Below are 18,831 nucleotides of genomic sequence, written 5' to 3' on the forward strand. Positions count from 1 at the left end.
AACCCTGCATAGAAATTTCTTGGTAGAAAGTGCGTCTCCAAGTGGGAAAGGAGTCCACCCTACAAATACTTTCTAATCCTTGATGAGATACAGTTGATGTCAAAAACATTGTGCACCGAGTAGGACTGTAAAGCGATGAGCAACACGTAAATGTGTAAATGTGAATTCAGTTAAGTAAGTCTACTTTTTGCAGGGCTGGGAAACAGTTTTCGAAGTCGGCCTAGTGGACAAGTGCACAAATCGAGCCTGTGGAAGCCATAGGCTGGGCTAGCGGAAGAAAAAGAAAGCAGCAGGAGCCCACGTCAGCTTCTTCCCCTAACAGCCTCAGCTCTGGGGAGCGTCTCCCACGCCCAGCTCTGCAGGCGGCGCTCCGGCTCGCTCAGTGCGCATGCTCAGTATCTGGAGGCTTTTCCCCAACAGACCCTCAGACCACGCCCCTCCCCCTGGGTCAAGGCGGAGCTTCAAGCGTCGCTCCTGGTGATTGGATGTTGAGGTCTCGCCCCGCCCTCCACACCGCTCAGACGCCAAGCTCCGGCCGAGGCGATCACTTGCTGGAGCGCACGTCAGCGCGCGCCAGAGCCGGTGCAGGCCCCGCCCCTTCTCCCTGCTCGCCCCGCCCCCGGCCTCTCTCCCATTGCTCGGCCCCAGGGCTCTCAGCAGCTGGGCATCCGCGCTGCGCGGCCATGGAGATTCCCGGGAGTCTGTGCAAGAAAGTCAAGCTGAGCAATAACGCGCAGAACTGGGTGAGTGGTGGCCGCAGGCCGGTACGCGAGGAGTGTGGGCGGCCGTAGGAGCTGCGGGCTGCTAGTGCATCCTGCAGGAGCCGGGGGCGGGGACCTGGGCGGCGGCGGCCCGTGAAGGCGAGCCCAGGCCCAGAGCTGTCCCCTAGGTTGGAGAGGCGGAGGGCTGCGGCGGAGGCGGACGAAGGCGCCTCTGCACGCTCCTGGTTTTCTTGGCTTTGCCGGTGTGCTTGGCCCAGGTTTCGGTCGGTCTCCGAGTCTTTACATTTCTGAGTTGCAGTGTGCTGAAAGAATAACAATGTGGCCATTCATAGATCGGGACTGCAGAACTGAGGTTCTTTGTGTCTCTGTTTTAAATTGGAATGTCTGACACAGACATACTTTTAAAGGCTCGATTCCTGGTGACAGTTAGGTGTGGGAAGATTAATAGTTTCTAACATTGAGCGGCGAGTGCCAGTTGGCCTCCTTGGCCAAGTACTGTGCCTTCAGAGGGTTGTTTCTTTCTGCACTTACTCATTGGTGGCCGCAGCTAAGATGGTAAGCGCGAAAGGTGGAGACCATCCAACTTTGGAGGCTGCAAAGGCCCTGGTTTCAGGTTTAGGTGGATTTTTTTATTCTGCGGGTAACAGAATCATGAAGTTTAATTACAGTCTTGTAAATCATCACTTGCCCTTGGCGAGTCAGGAGGAAGAAAAAAAATGCTGTTTCAGGCTAATGTTCTTTTGAAGTCATTAATTTGCCACGTTTGCTGTCAGGTTCAAGAATTCTCACTGTCTTCTTAATCCTTTACCGTAACTTCTTAGAAGGTGAGAGGGACGTGAGATAAAAGGGAAATTAGGATGTTGGAAGGAGACAGACCCCTGGCATGAGCTCCTGTCCCGGCAGCGGTGCCGTTTGTAAGTTGGGTGATCTTGAGGACAGTCACTCCACTTTGAATCTCAGGTGGCAGAGGGTGTAACAGTGTGTTCTTCACAGGATTGTCTTTATGAGTAGAGAGGATAATGAATGTGAAAGAGCAATATAACCATTACTCTGAAACTCTGATTCAGTGTCACTATTGTTGCCAACAGGCATTTTATGGGTAGGGAGGTAAGTTGACTAAATTGGAGTATTTAAAAGAAGTTTCAGTAGTACTGTTTGTCTATAAGTCATTTATTTAAAAATTATCTTATTATTTTATGAGTCTGAGTGTTTTGCCTGCATTTATGTATATGCATCATGTGTGTGCCTGGTGTTCCAGAAGGATGTGTTGGATCCCCTCGGGCTGGAGTTATAGGTAGTTGTGAGCCACCATTGTGTGTGCTGGGGATCCTCTGTAAGAGCGGGTGCTGTCAACTGCTGAGCCAACTCTTCTGCCCTAACTCATTGATATATTACATTATTTGCCCTAACTCATTGATATATTACCGTTATTTGTTATGTAGAGATCCATACTAGACAGCTATAAAAAACTATGGGGCTCAGTGCTTGCTTGTAGTTGCCCATAGCGACTGATTGTAAGGGCATATGTTTTTATGGGCCACAGTAAGCACCTAAGGAGTTTTATTGCAGTTTAGAGGCAAGGTTAGTTTGACCCCAGGGGTTTTTAATGAGTTTATGGAGGACCTCATATTTCTGAAGTGGGTGGGGCCATTACATTCCTGAGTGGAGACTTGTTTGACTACTGAAGGGAGTTTTTGTTGGGGAGCAGAGATAAAGATGGGGTGGAGCAGGGTAATGCAAATGTTTGGCTAAAGAGTTAGGATGTTTTTTCTAGGAGACTTGGAATGGAGCTAGAATTTTTAATTTTCTGAACTTTTTTTTCTCTCTAAAAGAATGACCTCCCCTAACACACTTAATTCAAGCAATGTGTGAGTGTCAAGAATCTATGCCCTATTAATGTTAATGTTCCCATTTCATAAAATGGGCAATCCAGGAAGACTGATTTGCAGAAGAAATGCAGGCACCAACTGTGCCATAGTGAGGATTAAGTTGGCCACACCGTTTAAGGTGTTCTTGTTGGCCGATCCAGTGTGAACAGTTGAATAGCTAGCTAAAAGCAGCAAAGAAGGGACAGGGAAGACCAGACTAGCCTGAGGCGATGCCAGGAGAGGGTCGTTAAAAGGTGGTCCTGAAGTTTGGCTCCGAGAAGTTGGAAGATAGGCTGAAATGCTCTATCTAAATTAACTTGTTGAGTGTTTTTGGTGTGTCCGAGGGTGGGGTTTAAAAACCAGGACCCTGAATGTGTACATCTGCTATCCCAGAACTCAAGAGTTACCACCATTGCAGCAGCACCATTTTATAAATGAGGACACGGAGGGACAGAGTTGTTAAGGTGGCAACTGGAATTTTAAGCCTGTATCTGAAGGACAGCCTTAGTTAAAGTTGTAATTTGCTGTTAAGAGAACTTGATCACCTGTATAATTTAAAAGAAAAAGACTTAAAAATAAGTGAAGAAATATAAACTAAATGCCAGCAATACAATTTGTTTGGCTTAATAAAGCCCAAATATTTTCATTGGATTTGTATTTTTAGTACAATTTACATACAAGCTCAGTGCTATTTGTAATCAGTATAAAATTACTGATGCTTTGCCTTTTTTTGTACGTATAGGTCTGGAGGGTGTTTTGCACTTATTACATATCTTAGTTCAGGGTAGGCATTTCCCACATGCTCTCTGGGGCCTGTGCACATGGTTACAGGTATTAAACTAGGCTAGGCTAGGAATAAAGACTAATAGCTAATTTGAACAGGACTTAGAAAGGGTGTTAGCTAATATATTGAGAGCAGGTTCTAAGCTTTAGGCACTGTCTCCTGCTAAGGAGCAGGAAAAAGAAATGGCTTCACAGAAGTCTTAAGTAAGAAAGAGATAGAGATAAGAGAATGTAGTTGCATGACCCGGGAAGCACTTTGTTTAGCTGTTACCATAGACCAACAGGTGTAGTAAAGAAAAGTCAAGAGTCTTGTTTTCTACAGGAGCCTCCTTTGATGTCAGTCTGAAATGTAACAAATGTCATTCTCTAGCTGATACAATCTTTCTTGCAATGGGGACAGTTTCCATCTGCCCTTTGTAACCTGTCACTTGACTCTGGGAAAATTGGAGCTGCTTGTTTGAGACTCAGGTGTCACCCTTCCGTAGAATCATAGCCAGCTGGACCCCCTGCTCAGGTTAGCTTTATGGTGGTTGTACAAGGGGGTCTTCTCGCTAGTGTTTGTTACCGTTCTTCCTTCAGGGAAGTCTGAAATGGAGCAGGAGATTCGGAAGCATACATAGATAGCCTCATTCTGGTTTCCGGTTTCCCTCTCCCCCAAAGCCATGAAGCTCAGCACATCTTCCTTTTTACACATTACATCCTTCGGGTTTTATATTTTCCTACTGCCTGGGCTGCCTGAACAGCCCCTTAGCAAGGGATATTCAGAGCTTTGAGCTATTTGACCTTAAGTATGTCACCATGTGGATCTTTTCCATACTCCCTTGCTCCCCGGTTGAATTGCTTGTACAGCTCTGTATGCGGTGATGTTGTCCTGTATGTGTAGACATGTTTCGTTGGAGATGTTTTGTGTCTACTGAGCTCCCATGTGGCAGGAAGGTAAGAGGGGTAGAGTGTAGAGTAGCCTGGGTGCTCTTGAGAACACACATCCTTAGTCTCTTTAAGGAAGGGAATGAATGGCATATACGGAAGGGTTTAGATTGAAGTCCCTTAACTATTTGTACATTCATGGGCACAATCCCTGATCTCACCTGGGCTTCAGCCCTCTCATCTGTAATATGGACAAAGCAACCATCACAGCCAGGCTAAATTACGCATGTGTCAAGGGTACAGAAGTTCTGTAAGTTAAAAGTTAAAGGCTGTGGTCCTCAGCACTGTTGAACACTGTTCTTGCTACTATTTAATGATTAACCAAATATTTAATACCCGCTTTGTTTTTGCCTCTGTTCCTCATCCTGGGTGTACAGAGGAAGAAGGGCCAAAAGGGATTCTGCTGTGGTGGGTCTCACCCGCAGCTTGAGAGACAACCAAATCATTGGTTCAGATGGTTCCTTTCACTACTTTCACATTTGTCAGTCTGTTCTGCACTGCTCTGGTCCTCCCTCAGCAGGCCAGCATCCCATTCTGGAGGCGGAGGAGGATCAAGATGGTACAGAGTGACTCAGGCTTAGGTGAGACGCAGAAAATGTTGTTCTCTGTCTAGGCTGGGGCAGGTGTAGGTCATCTTAAGTCTACAGTCTGGAAGCTGATGCTACAGGAAGTACCTAGAGGAAAGGGAAAGCTCAAATTCTCCCAAGAAGCACACTTCTAATGCTGACTAATGTGGTTTGCAATAAATATCCTCTAGAGGCCCATGTGTCAAGGCTGGTTGCCAGCCCATGTGCTGTTGGTAGGTGGTAGAACCTTTAAAAGGTTCTGGTGGGAGGAAGTCTGGTCTTTGGGGACATCCTTGAAGGGGCGGTTGGAATCCTGCCCACTTTCTGTCCCTTCTCAGCTGCCATGTGGTGGGCATCTTGTTTCTCATATCCTCACTGTCAGTTCCCAGAGCAGGGAGTCCCAGGGACCATGGCCTGAGGCTCCTGAATCCACAAGACAGTGTTGATTTCTGTTACAGTGGTAGAAAGCTGAGTAACAATTAAAAAGATGATGGTAATGTCTGGAAGGGTCTTTGTTGTCTAGTGTGGTAGCCACTAACCATACGTGGCAAGTTCCTTACATAAAAAACCCAGTTCCTTAGAGTGTGCCTGATGATCAGTCTAGCCTAGAACTTTCCGTCTGTGGGAGGTCTAAGTCTAGCCTTGGACTCACTGCCCTTTCTTTTCTTTTATTCTACTTCTCTGTGTATTTGTGTATTCTTACTTTCTTCCCAGGGCAAGGCATTTCCAGAGACAGTGGCCACTCTGCAGTTTTGTTTTTGGGCAGTGTGGCACAGGGTGTCTAGCTGTGTTGGCTTTCCTTTTTAGCATGGTAGCTTTTTAAACCTTTGAACTGTCCCACATGTCTCTACCACAGTGAATTTGAGGCTGACTCTCTTCTCAGTGATTATCAACTGGGTGGGATTTTTGCCACCTTCAGGGTGCTTAGCCATTCTGGAGGTCTGGTCTGGTCTGGTCTGTCTGTCTGTCTGTTTCTCCTTTCTTATTTTTTTCTTTTCTTTCTGCTCCTCCTCCTCCTCCTCTTCCTCCTCCTTTTCCTCTTCCTCCTCCTCTTCCTGCTCCTCCTCCTCCTCTTCTTCTTCCTCCTCCTCCTCCTCCTCCTCCTCCTCCTCTTCTTCCTCCTCCTCCTCCTCCTCCTCTTCTTCTTCTTCTTGTGTGTGTGTTTGTGTGTATGTGTGTGTGTGTGGCATTGAGGGGGTGATGCTTCTGACATCTGTTGGATAGAGGCCAAGGATGCTAGAAAATATTTACCATCACAAGGAACTTTTAAAAAAATCAATAATTACTAGCTCTCAAAAGTCATTGATGCTGAAGATGAGACTCCATGGGCAACTGTGGGATTACTGCAGCAGAGCAGTGGATTTGGCAGTGGCTGGACGTTTCCCATGTATGTTGAGTACTGAATACTGGTTGCAGCTGTGTCTCTGGTAAGCAGGTGCAGTGCTGGGGCCATGTCCATGGGCCTTACAGGGTTAGACATCGCTAGCATTGGGGATCTCCAGCAATGGGAATTATGGACACAGAAGGCATGTCTTTAAGCCCTTTGGGGAGCAACACTAGTGGTAACAGTGCTGGGCTAGTTGCATAGGTCTCACATGCCCATGTCCAAGAGTCTTGGCTCTTCAGGTCTCAGCAGTGGCACATCATGCCCTGGGCCACCTGTCCCCCTCTGGTACAAGGAACTACATGGACTTGTGTTCTGAGGTCACAGGCACATAGCTGGGTTAGTGAGGTTGCAGCCTTCTGTATGAGTGTGGTGGCTTGTTGGTGGAACATTCATTTGCCCCTCTCAGAAGGTATTCTAGAGACACCTGTATCCCTCCCCTTGGCTGTCAGGGTCTTAAGTCAGTGCACGTCAAGGAATTGAAGTTGATGAAGGAATCCCAATGCTGAGGAATCGGAAAAACAAGGTGGTGGCCCCAAGAGGAAGAACTCCTCTCAGGAACAGATTTCCCATAGTTCTGACGCCATACCAGAATGCATTGTGGGAGAGACTGGAGCCAGGACAGTAATAGGTTAACGATGAGCTAGACCACATCTTCACCAGGACCTGTTAGCTCATGTGTACCTCCTGCCTTTTGTTTAATCCCAAATGTTCTATTAGTACCCAGAAGATGGACTCAGGGGTGCCTGGGTCTTTCATTCCTCTTCCTGTTGTGGCCACACTGAGTACCTATCCTTGCTCTTCTCTAGTTGATGGTAAGTGATGAAGCCTAGCTCGCTAGGTTTCCCGGACTCACACTTTCATCTTAGCGATACCAGGGATGGAGAGATGTAGAAACTTCCATAAGGCAGGGTGGACTTGAGCAGTGGCTCCTTTTCAGCCTGGCAGCAGGCAGTAGTGGTTCTGGAGGTGGGATGGGCAGACAATGTTAGGGCCTTTTCTAAAGCAGAGATTGACTGTGGACATCAGGCAGCCCTTCAAGCTAGGTTTAAACCTGTGATGGCTGAATGCTGTCGTGTGGCTGGAATTGCTAGTGTCTTGAAGGTGGGGTAGTCGGACTCTCCCATTATCCTTCTCCCTAGGTTCAGGGCCAGGTTTACCTTAGGTTTTGTTCTCTGTCCTGCACACCAGGTTTGTGTCTTACTGGGTTCCCACTTCGGCCTTCATGAGCTCCTGGGTCTCTCCTGGGTCCCTCCTGGGTCCCTCCTGGGTCCCTCCTCAGTCACTTAGGTTGAAGTTGGAGCTATTCATTTGTTTATGATTTTGGTTCTTTCTTTTGGATAAGGTGAGCAATGGACATCTTTATTTGGCTACCTTGGACTTCTCCAAATTCAGATTTATTTATTTTAATAGCTACTTTCTTATCTGTTTCCCTGTTTTGATAAGGTCTGATATAGCCCATGCTGGCCTCAAACTCTGTAACTGAGGCTTGTCTTAAACTCCTAACTCCTTGCCTCTACCTCCCTGGGCTTGGATTACAGGTGTGTGAACTGCCACTCCTGGCTTCAGACGTATTTTTAAATGTGAAAAGTATCAAATATATGTAAACAAAATTTTTCTTATACCTAGACTACCTTAGTTTCCTGCCAGAATCATTTTTAATATAATAGGCAAGAAAGTACCAGGGCACACCCTTTTTAGTGATTGAGTGAGCTAGCCTCTATGTACCTTGTATTTTCTCTCATCTATAACTTCAGCAGTTTATAGTTTGTTGGGTAATGTTTATGTGGTTAATCTCAAATTTAATAAGAAAAAGAAGGAAGTCTTTCATAGGAACAAAACACATTAAAACACATTAGAGGCAGGTTTCTTCTTGTCAAGGAGCAAAGTGACTTGGAAACATCCCAAAACAAAATGGGCAAGTCAAACAGGTTTGGTGAGTTGAGGACATTTACTTTGGAGTACCCTCTTCGTTCCTTCCCAGCAGACACCTAGCTCCCTTCTGGGCAGCATTGATGGTAGCTTCTGATAGAGAGGCGCTCTGCTTTTCATGGAAGGCCGAGAGGCCGGTATCCGTGTCTGGAACCTTTCAGGCTTGAAGTGCACAGCTGCCAGGCTTTGCTTCCCTCAGAAATGCACCCAGTTTCCCATAGGGATTTCCACAGGTAATTACTATGCAGTATAATGTAATATACTAATATATGTAGCATAATTTTATTGGAAGTATAGCTACTAGTCAGATTGGTGGAAGGAGGGTGTACCTCTTGTGGGATGCTCATAAAAGGAATTTTCCCATTGTTCCTTTGACCTCTGGAGGTTTCCTGCCTCAGGGCACTGAGCAGTGAATGTCAGCTGGGCAGGAGATGCTTTTCCTGTGGGCGTTCACATGCTTTTCCTGTGCGTGATTATGAAAAGGAAAGTGGGAAGACAGCCTGAAAGGGAAAGTGGGAAGACAGCCTTACCTTCAGGCACTTTTATAAACAGAGCAGCTGGAGAAGAGTACGTAGATGATCTGAATGGAAATTGATTCCTTAAATGTAGTCTCAGCCTTAGCTATTTAAGAGCAGTTCTCCCAGGGACTCAGGTTTGGTTCTCAGCACCCACATTGGCTGGGTTACAACTGCCTGTGACTCTAGCTCCATGGGATCTAACATCATCATCTTGTCTCTGCAGGTCCTTGCACACATAGGTACACTCACATATACATAAATAAAAATTGAAAGAAAATTCAGGCATGATGGCTTCTGTCTATTATGTCAGCTTTGGGGAGGTAGAGGTGGGAGTATCAGGAGTTCAAGGCCATCCTTGGCTACCTAGTGAGTTCTGAGCCAGTCTGGTGTCCATGAGACAGTGTCTCAGAAAGATAAGAAATGTAGTTATTGGTGGACATCAGCAAGATAGCAGGAGTTTCAAGTGCTTGTTCTCTGGTAAAAGATTAACAACACTATATACAGTGTGACCTTCAAGAACCACAGGAGTCACGTGAAGTATCATAGCATGTGAGCATAGCATAGAAATAAGAAAAGATAAATGCAGTAAGGCAGGGGGATGATTTTGTATTCTGTATACACTCTCCTGATTCAGGCAGCACAGCCTGGAGAGAGATACCCTCTGCTTGGGATGAGGAGAATGAATGAGCATCTGACTTAGTCTAAATGAACACTGAACTCCTGCACGTAAAATCCAGCACCTGTTACGTTCCTGTGGCCCCTGTCTCCAGGTTGGTACCTGTAGGTGGCCTCCACGCCTAAGCTAGCCCCGCTGTAGGATTTTACAGCCTTGAGTCCAAGCTTGCCATATTGTTGGGCTGACAGCAGCAGCTTTTGTAAATACATGTGCACCAAACCTTGGGGCTCACAGTTTTATTAACACTGACAGGCATAGTCAGATTGGTCTTGATAGAAAAATAGTGGGTGATTTCAGTTCCCCACTCTCATTTTCTGATGGCCAATCAAGAAGATATAAACAACTCAAGCAGCTCCTTAGCAGTCAGTGAGGTATAGCAGTAATAAAGAAACCTCCCAACGAAGTCTAGGTCTAGATGGAGTTACATGAGCCTTTAAGGAAGAGCTAGCCAGTGATTCACAAACTGCTTCATAAAACAGGACACAGCCACTCTGACTCCCATGTTAGCCTGAATCGAAGCTCAGAAAGAACTTAACTGTGACACAGAACATTATTTTAAATGTAAGCAGGAACTTAACATGGCAGCAGTTTTTCTTAACCCTAGCTGGTTCCCAAATAATGACAGAGAGACTAAGACTTATTTACAACTTAAAAGAGCACAATATTCTGTTCTAACCCTCTCACCTAATTTTGCTACCCCCATCTAAAACCCCCGTAAATCTTGAACTTAGGGTCTCCATGCTCCAGCTGAACTCTCACAATGTCTCCTTCCCACCCCTCCCGCCCACTCTTTTCCAGAATCCGTTCTCCTCCCAGACACTTCGCCCTATTCTCTCCATTGCCTAGTTTTTTGGCTTTTCTAGCTTTTATTGACAAGACAGAATAAATGGTGGACATCATTTATATAGGCTTGAGGCAGGAGATTCTTTTTTTTTTTTTTGTTCATTTTTTTGGTTTTTCCAGACAGGGTTTCTCTGACTAGCCCCGACTATCCTGGAACTCACTGTGTAGACCAGGCTGGCCTCGAACTCAGAAATCTGCCTGCCTCTGCCTCCCAAGTGCTGGGATTAAAGACGTTCTCCACCAATGCTGGGCTGACAGGAGATTCTTAACATAAGCATTACAATGCTATGTCTTCACAAAACCAGAAACTGGGATAGAAAAACCAGCATTTAAGTAATACAGGGATAATCATTACACGGCGAACAAAAACATTTTGCCTACACATAACCAAGAAAGAAAATTGTAGACCAACTTATGTGTGGAGATGAAAAAATTCTGAGTGAAATTCTTAGCCAAATCCAACGGAAGAGTGTATGAAGACATTCATACCCTGTGACCAGATTGGTTTCAGTTTGGAGATGCAGCTTCTTTCACAAATCAGGAAGTGCAATCATTACATAGACTTGAGAACCTGAACCCCATGGTCAACACGTAGACTTGAGAACCTGAACCCCACGATCCTCTCAGTCAGTATGGAAAAGGCCCTTTCCCTAAGCTTAGCATGTCTTACATCAGGAAGGGAGGGATTACAAAGGCAGTACCTAATAAACCTATAGACAACATTCGACTGAGTGGAAAAAAACTGAGAGCATTTCTTGTAAAATCTGGAATGGGACAAAGGTACCCACTCTCTCCAGTCTTACCCAGTACTTTGCTTGAAATCTTATTAGTTAGAGCACCTAGTCAAGAAAAATAAGGATACAAATAGGAAAGAAGTCAAATTATTCTTATTTGCAGACCACACAATCCTTAAAAGACCCTAAAAACTCCATCAGAGAACACAGACCAGATAAATATTTTCATCAGTCACAGCATACAAAAGCAACATTAAAGAGGTAGATTTTCTATATAACAATAATGATCTTGTAGCCAGATAGGTTGATACACACCTTTAATTCCAGGACTTTGGAGACAGAGGCAGAGGATCTCTGAGTTTGAGGCCAGCCTGGTCTACAACGTGAGTTCTAGGACAGCTGGGCTACAGAGAGAAACCTTGTTTCCAAAGGAAGACCTCACTGAAAAATCAGGGGTGGGGTGGTGGGGTGGAGTAGGAGATCCTCATTCACTGTAGCTTCCCAAGACAAGACAAGACAAGATAAAACAAGACAAGACAAGACAAAACAAAACAAAACAAAATAAAACAGAACAACGGTAGGGTAAGCCCAACTAAGGTGGTGAAAATCTTCAACAATGAAACTCAAGAAAGAAATTGAAGAAGACACTAGAAGGTAGACTACCTCCCTTACTCATGGATAGACAGAGTTAGTTCCATGAAAATGGCTATATTAGTCAAAGCAATGTATAGAATTAGTACAGCCTGATCAGAATCTCAGAAGTAAAGAAAACAACCGTAAAATTCACTGAGACCCTCAGAAGGTCCAGAACTAGCTGAAGTTATACTTAGAGGAAAGAGTAATGCTGGAGGTATCAATGCCTGATCTCATATTGTGTGACAGAGCCGTAGTGACAATGTATCCACCGACACAGAACAGATCCATATAGGACAGCAGTGGAATAGAATTGGAGACCCAGATATAAACCCAGACACAATACCTAACTTTTCACGAAACTGTGAAAAACATACACTGGAGAAAAAGATATCCTGGACAAATATTTCTGGGAAAACTGCATTTCCACACAAGAACAACTAAAACTAGATTGTTCTCTGACCCCGCACAAAATAAATTAAAAAGGGATCAGAGAGAACTTAGTATAAGACCAGGAACTTTGATACTGATAGAGGAAACTTACAAGACATTTCAAGATAAGATACAAACATGTTTTCTTAACTCTGGTAGTGTAGGAAATGATCACAAGAATTGGCAAATTGGGTTACATTAATAAGATTCTGTGGGCTGCCAAGATGGCTCAATAGTTGGGTAAAGGAATTTGGTGCCAAGCCTGAAGACCTGAGTGCTATTGATCCCTGGAACCCACACAGTGGAAGAGGAGAACGATGTCTTTTGACTTCCACGTGTGCATTGTGTCATGTGTGTGCACCCCCAAATACACAAATAAATACATCTAAAAAAATAAAGACAGTCCTGTGTGGCAAAGAGAACGTCATTGGAGTGAAGAGACAGCCTATAGAACAGTCGTTGCCAGCCTTGTGTCTGATGGCTGCTGTCACACGCCTTTGATCCCAGCACTTGGGAAGCAGAGGCAGGCGAATGAATCTCTGAATTCGAGACCAACCAGGTGTATGCAGTGGAACTATGATGGAACCATCCCAGATGTTCATCAGCAGATAAATGTATGAAGTATGTACAGGACATTCAGGGCTACATAGTAAGACTCTGTCTCAAAAAAGCCCCAATCCCTCCTCCCCCACAAATAACAAAAGAAACCGAGTGAGAACAATGATGGCAGGGGCTGCCTAAGGAGGAACCCTCATGCACCACTAGAGGGAATGGTAACGTGTGTGACTGCTATGGAAGTCAGTACAGAGGCTCCACAGCATCCTGAAAATAGAACTACCACAGGGCACTTCTCTACTGCTAATATTTAGGGTTTTCTCTCGGCTCTGATGGAACACCACGATCAGAAGCAACCTGGGGAGGAAAGGGTATCCATGTCATCACTGAACTCAAACAGGATAGGCAAGAGCTGTTGCAGAAGCTGTGGAGGAGTACAGTGTACTGGCTTGCTCAGTCTGCTTTCATATAGAAACTAGGACCACCAGCTCACTGTGGTTCCACCCACAGTGGTACTCAACTCGTAATTAAGAAAGTGCTCTACAGGTGTGGATGCGGTCTGATCTTACGGGGAGGCAGTTCTTCAGCTGAGGTTCCTTCTTAAATGACTAGTTTTGTCAGGTTGACATAATACTAGCCAACACACCACTCTTGGTTATAGAGTTTCAGACCCTGAGTTAAGACATTTCATAGACATCGGGCATCGTGTGTGTGTGTGTGTGTGTGTGTGTGTGTGTGTGTGTGTGTGTGTGCCCGCGCGCGCGCGCTGACTAGTCACAGTAAGCCAGGAAATGGAACCATCCCAGATGTTCATCAGCAGATAAATGGATGAAGAAAGTGTGATCCAATGTACGAAAGGGTTTTATACAGCCATAAGGAGAAAAATAAAACTCTTACATTTGCAGAAAATAGGTGAAATTGCTAATCATTATCTTAAGTAAAATAAGCCAGCTTCACACAAATACTTTATATTTACTCTTGCACCTAAATTTAAAATTGTGAGCACATTTGTTTGTATGTGTGTGTTTATATTTATATATGTGCCTTTATTCATAGTTTACAAAACTAGAAAGTAGATCATAAGAGATAAGAGATCTTCATGGAGGTAGGGAATAGTGAGGATTCCAGGCAGAAGGAAAGCAGAGGTGATGTTAACTAGGGGGACAGAGGGAACTAGCCGAAGGGGTGTGTGGGAGAGATTCAGAGCTGAGTATCATTTGTACATAGGTATGAAGATGCCATGAAGGTGGGGGGTGGTAGTTGTGAGGAGTTGAAGGAGATTTGAGGGAGGGTGGTGTCTTCGTTAGGGTTTTACTGCTGTGAACATATACCATGACCCAGGCAACTCTTATAAGGACATTTAATTGGGGCTGGCTTACAGGTTCAGAGATTCCGTCCCTTCTCATTATGGTGGGAAGCATGGCAGTGGCTAGGCAGACATGGTGCTGGGGAGCTGAGAGTTCTACATCTTCATCTCAAGGCCGCCAGGAGAAGACTGTCTTCTGAAGGCAGCAGGAGGGAGGGTCTCTTTTACACTGGGCAGAGCCTGAGTCCTCAAAGCCCGCCCTCACAGTGACACACTTCCTCCAACAAGGCCATACCTACTCTAACGTAGCCACACCTCCTAAGAGTGCCACTGTCTATGGGCCAAGCATATTCAAAACACCATAGGTGTATATGCTCTAAATACACTATACACATGCATGAAATTACTAAAAAAATTAAAAAAAAATAAATTATCCTGACTAAAAAATATCCAGTAACCCTCTCCCCACAGAACTAGACAAACTAGTGAGATAACCAGTAAAGGACTTCGGAAAGTCTCAGACAACCAAAGCTGTCTCAGCAGAAGAGAACCGAGCAGGAAGCATCACCCTGCTTGACTTTAGAAACACCACAAGGCTGAGGTGACCCAGACACACATTAAACCCCAGGGGCAGAGTAGAGAGTCCAGAGTTAAGCCCACACATAGTTGAGTTTTGACAGAGGTGTCAAGAGTACGCAATACAGTAAAAACTGTTTCTTTCATTTAGTGCTGTTGGAAAACGGCATATTCCCATGCAGGTGAATGAGCCCTGCAGCCTTGCTTTTGGGAGCCGCTGTCTTTCCACTCCCACACTCCTGCACTCTCCCTTTCTCTCCTACTCTGCTTTCTTTTTAATGAGGCGTGGTTGACTCCTCAGCTAAATATAAGGCCATTCAGGGTGGAAACTTTATTTACTTGACATCCTAGACGGACCTTAGTAATTGTCGGTTGAATGAATGATTGGCTAAATGAGTGTGTGAAAACAACAAGTGCTGGAATATTCCAGATTCCACTCGTGGTTATGAGATCTTGGGCAAATTATTTAGTAAGTTTTCTCAAGTTTAACGCCTTTCATAAAACTACAGTAACTAGAGAACCCATATCACTGGGTTGCTATGAGGATTAATTTGGCTATAAATGTAAGACGCTAAACATTATGGAAATGCATTGAAGAAAATGAAAGTGACTTTGGCTTTTCCTTGTTTTTGGCATCTTATATGGAGTACTGACAGTATGTTTACAAGGAACATGTGTTGACCTTTTAAAGGACTTGTGTGATCTAGAGCTCTTGTTTTCCTTTCCCTCTTTTTCTAGGGGATGCAGAGAGCAACCAATGTCACCTATCAAGCCCACCATGTCAGCAGGAATAAGAGAGGGCAGGTGGTGGGGACCAGAGGTGGCTTCCGTGGTTGCACAGTTTGGCTGACAGGTATGGTCCAGAGAGCAATGCATGGGTGTGGTGGTGTGGGTCTGGAATCCCAGGAGTGAGTTCAGGATCAGCCTGGACCATGTAGCAAGACCGTATCCAAGCAACAGTAATGGCAAGACTAGAAGATGACCCCAGTGGGTGACTTGAATTGGAATGGGTACCTAGGTGCCAGTGGGCACAGAGGAATCACCAAAGGGACAGGCAATGGCAGGAACTGTGAGGTAGGAAACCAGACACAAGCTGTGCCCTTCCATGGCAGTAGTGGCTCTCAGAGTTCCCATGAGGTGCACGGGTGCATTGCTTGGATTTTCTAGGAAACTGAAGTCCGCATTCCATTTAAAGATTTCTTCTGACATAGGAGGAACAACAGTATGAACTAACCAGTATCCCCGGAGCTCGCAGAGACTAACCCATCAACCAGAGAGTACACATGGTGGGACTCATGGCTCCAGCAGCATGTGTATAATAGAAGATGGCCAAGTTGGTCATCAATGGGAGGAGAGGCTCTTGGTTCTGTGAAGGTTCTGTGCCCCAGTGTAGGGGAATGCCAGGGTGAGGAAGCGGGAGGGGGTGGGTTGGTGAGCAGGGGGAGGGGGAAGGGAATAGTTTTTTTTTTTCCCTTGGAGGGGATTTGAAATGTAAATAACAAAAATATCTAATAAAGAAATGAAAAAAAAAGATTTCTTCTGGCATCTTCCTCAAACATTGTGTCAGGTGGAGGGGGCCCTCCTCTCCAAATTCCATAAACTACTTCATAAGGGGAAATCAGCAGCAGCTGGTGGGAGGATGCTCGTCCCCACACCCGGATGTCACATGGGCACAAGTGCTAACATAGCCACCATAAACCAAACCGAAATTTAAAAGAGATTTCTTTCTTGCATTTAGTTGCTTCTCTAGGGTATATCCTGATGCCACTTCAGGTCCTTTCTCTGGAGACCTTTAGATGGTCAGGTTGTACTTAGATAATGGTTTTTGGGAAGTGATTTTACATTGGCTGGAAATTAGTTCCTAGAGCCATTGTAATGGGTCATCCAGAACCAGCGGCTTCAAGCAGCAACAGCCACTCTTGATCTGCAAGCCAGTCACAATTCTGGGCAGCAGGTGGCATCTGTCCACTCCTTTCTCGGCATCTGGGTCCTCTAGAAATCACTGCCCTTCTACGGTTTATAGACATGCCGTGTCAGTCTCTGCTTATAAGGACAACAAGTACTGAGTTTGGGACACAGAGACTGTGTACACTTATGGTCGCAGTCTGAGGTCCTGGTGGCTGTGAGGATCTGGTAGGGAGGATGATGCAGCCATTTTGTCTTCTTTAGCTTTGTAGAAGCTTACATGCTTTACATATATTGATTTTTTTTTCTGCCTTTGTCTCTCAGCCTCTCATTTTTCAGCCATGTTTAGTCTTTAAGTCTATATGTACTCATAGACTTTATAAGCAGACTCTTTTGTTACAATTATGGCTATCTGTTTTGAACACAAAACTTAGAATTTCAGATTTCTTTTTTTTTTTCCTGCCAGCACTTGGTTCTCAAACAGTATTTAAAATTGATAAAAAAGCTGAGCATAATCTCCACTTTTAGTCCTCATACCCAGGAGGCTGCAACAGGAGGCTCGCTCAGTATTCAGTGCTGGTGTGGGCTATAAAGTGAGTTTAAGGCCATTCTGGGATACGTGGCAAAACCCTGACTCTAAAACAAAACAAAACAAAACAACCAACCAACCAAACAACAATGAAAAACAAACAAAATCAGCTGGAAAAGTAGTTGAGCCCTCATGTCTTCACTCCTGTCCTGTTGTTGGCTCACAGACACCCAAAGCATCGTGGAGTGGCACAGCGGCCTCTGCTCACTCAGCACTGCCAAGGCTGAATTCTAGGGACTCAGAGGCTGGTTTTCGCCTGAATCTCCCTTGGTTCTAGTCATGGTCCTTTGGCTGCAGTGACCTTGTTAGGTGTCCTTGTTAGGAGGGAGCTCAGCTGATTGACTGGAGCAAGCTAGTGATCTCTGTAGCAGGCTGTGTTTTGTAGCTGGCATCTTCAAGTTCATCCAACACTGACAAGTCACATATCCACTTCTAGCTTAGCCTTGGAAAGCTGTTTTTTTTTTTTTTCTACAGTGAGACCCTCAGCCAGCCCAGACTCAAGAGGGTGCCATTAGACAGTTTGTGTTGAGGGGACAGTGGCAGGGCACACTGTAGAGGAGCTTGTAGGCAGGCTATCCTGTTGTTGCTGTCTTTGGAGGAATGGATTCTGCTAATGAGTTAGAGCGGCTGCCCCTCTAGTGATCCACTCAGCGTGCCAGTCTCTTTTCTTTAGCCCTCTGCATTGCCATGATTTTGTTCTAGGTCATTAGCATGTTAGACATCCATATTCATCTCTTGTCTTATTGTTCTCCTGACTCTGATATGTAACTACAGCCTCCAGGGTGGGGAAGTGTTTGTATACAAATGTTGACTTTTTCCTAGTCATGAGAGTCGAGTGAATGGAAATTAGAATTTCCTGGTCAGATTAATTATTTTGTGAATTGACTCCCCAGTGGTTTATCATGGTCTATAAGATCCTGGAACATGGAGGAGGTAACTACATTCACTTTTCACCTTCCTTTCCCTCCCCTTGTTATATATAATTTGGCATTTTACTGAAAAATGTGGCATGTGGCCAAGTAAATATACCTACCCAACCATGACACTAAAACTGGTTAGTAAGTTTGGGAGCTAATTGGTGATTTCTGGGTTAAGTTATCAAAGATAGATGCTTAAGGACAGTACCTCCAGACCCCACCCCCCAAATCATAAAGAAACTGTAGATGATTGTAGATATTTTGAGTAGATGAAAGGTCAGTCTTAAAGGAATCATGGGTAAGAAGTTTCTGATGCACTGGTGCTAAGCCTAACGAGTGTAGTCACTTGTCCTTAGACTCTTGGTTCTCACCGCACGTGGATTGGTTGGACTGTTCCTTGTAGGATTGTCCGGGGCAGGGAAGACGACTGTGAGCATGGCTCTGGAGGAGTACCTGGTATGCCACGGCATTCCATGCTACACGTTGGATGGTGACAACATCCGCCAGGGTCTCAATAAAAACCTCGGCTTCAGTCCTGAGGACAGAGAAGAGAACGTTCGCCGCATAGCGGAGGTGGCGAAGCTGTTTGCAGATGCCGGCTTAGTGTGCATCACAAGCTTTATATCGCCTTACACACAGGTACGGAGCCTTTGTGCCACTAGGTGCTGGTTATGTTATTGAAAGTGTGGTATCAGGCAAAAAGAAATTTAAACATTGGCCTGTGTTTTGAGGCTAAATTCAACTTTAAAAAAATTTTTTCCCTTTAATACAAATAACTTTAAAAAATTATGTGCTGTGATTTTTCTGAGTAAATCCAGTTTGGGTAAAACTTGCTATTAAAACACCCTGAGGTATAGCAAAATTCTTGAGATGGAAGCCATTGGCTGAATTGTTTCAAGCTTAACACACACACACACACACACACACACACACACACACACACACACATACACACATATACACAT

The 18,831-nt window shown here is 44.9% G+C and overlaps 1 protein-coding gene across 1 annotated transcript in view; it reads left to right on the forward strand.

Annotated features, from left to right (window-relative positions):
* Positions 1-541: 541 nt before the first annotated feature.
* Papss1 (3'-phosphoadenosine 5'-phosphosulfate synthase 1) overlaps positions 542-18,831 on the forward strand; it is a 74,199-nt gene continuing 55,909 nt past the window's right edge. The window contains exons 1-3 of the mRNA XM_031375547.1: positions 542-743; positions 15,194-15,308; positions 18,270-18,510. Coding sequence (XP_031231407.1) covers positions 684-743; positions 15,194-15,308; positions 18,270-18,510 — 416 coding nt within the window. The 5' untranslated portion in view covers positions 542-683. The remainder of the gene's footprint in view (positions 744-15,193; positions 15,309-18,269; positions 18,511-18,831) is intronic.

This window comes from Mastomys coucha, unplaced genomic scaffold (assembly GCF_008632895.1).
Source record: "Mastomys coucha isolate ucsf_1 unplaced genomic scaffold, UCSF_Mcou_1 pScaffold16, whole genome shotgun sequence".
NCBI lineage: Eukaryota > Metazoa > Chordata > Mammalia > Rodentia > Muridae > Mastomys > Mastomys coucha.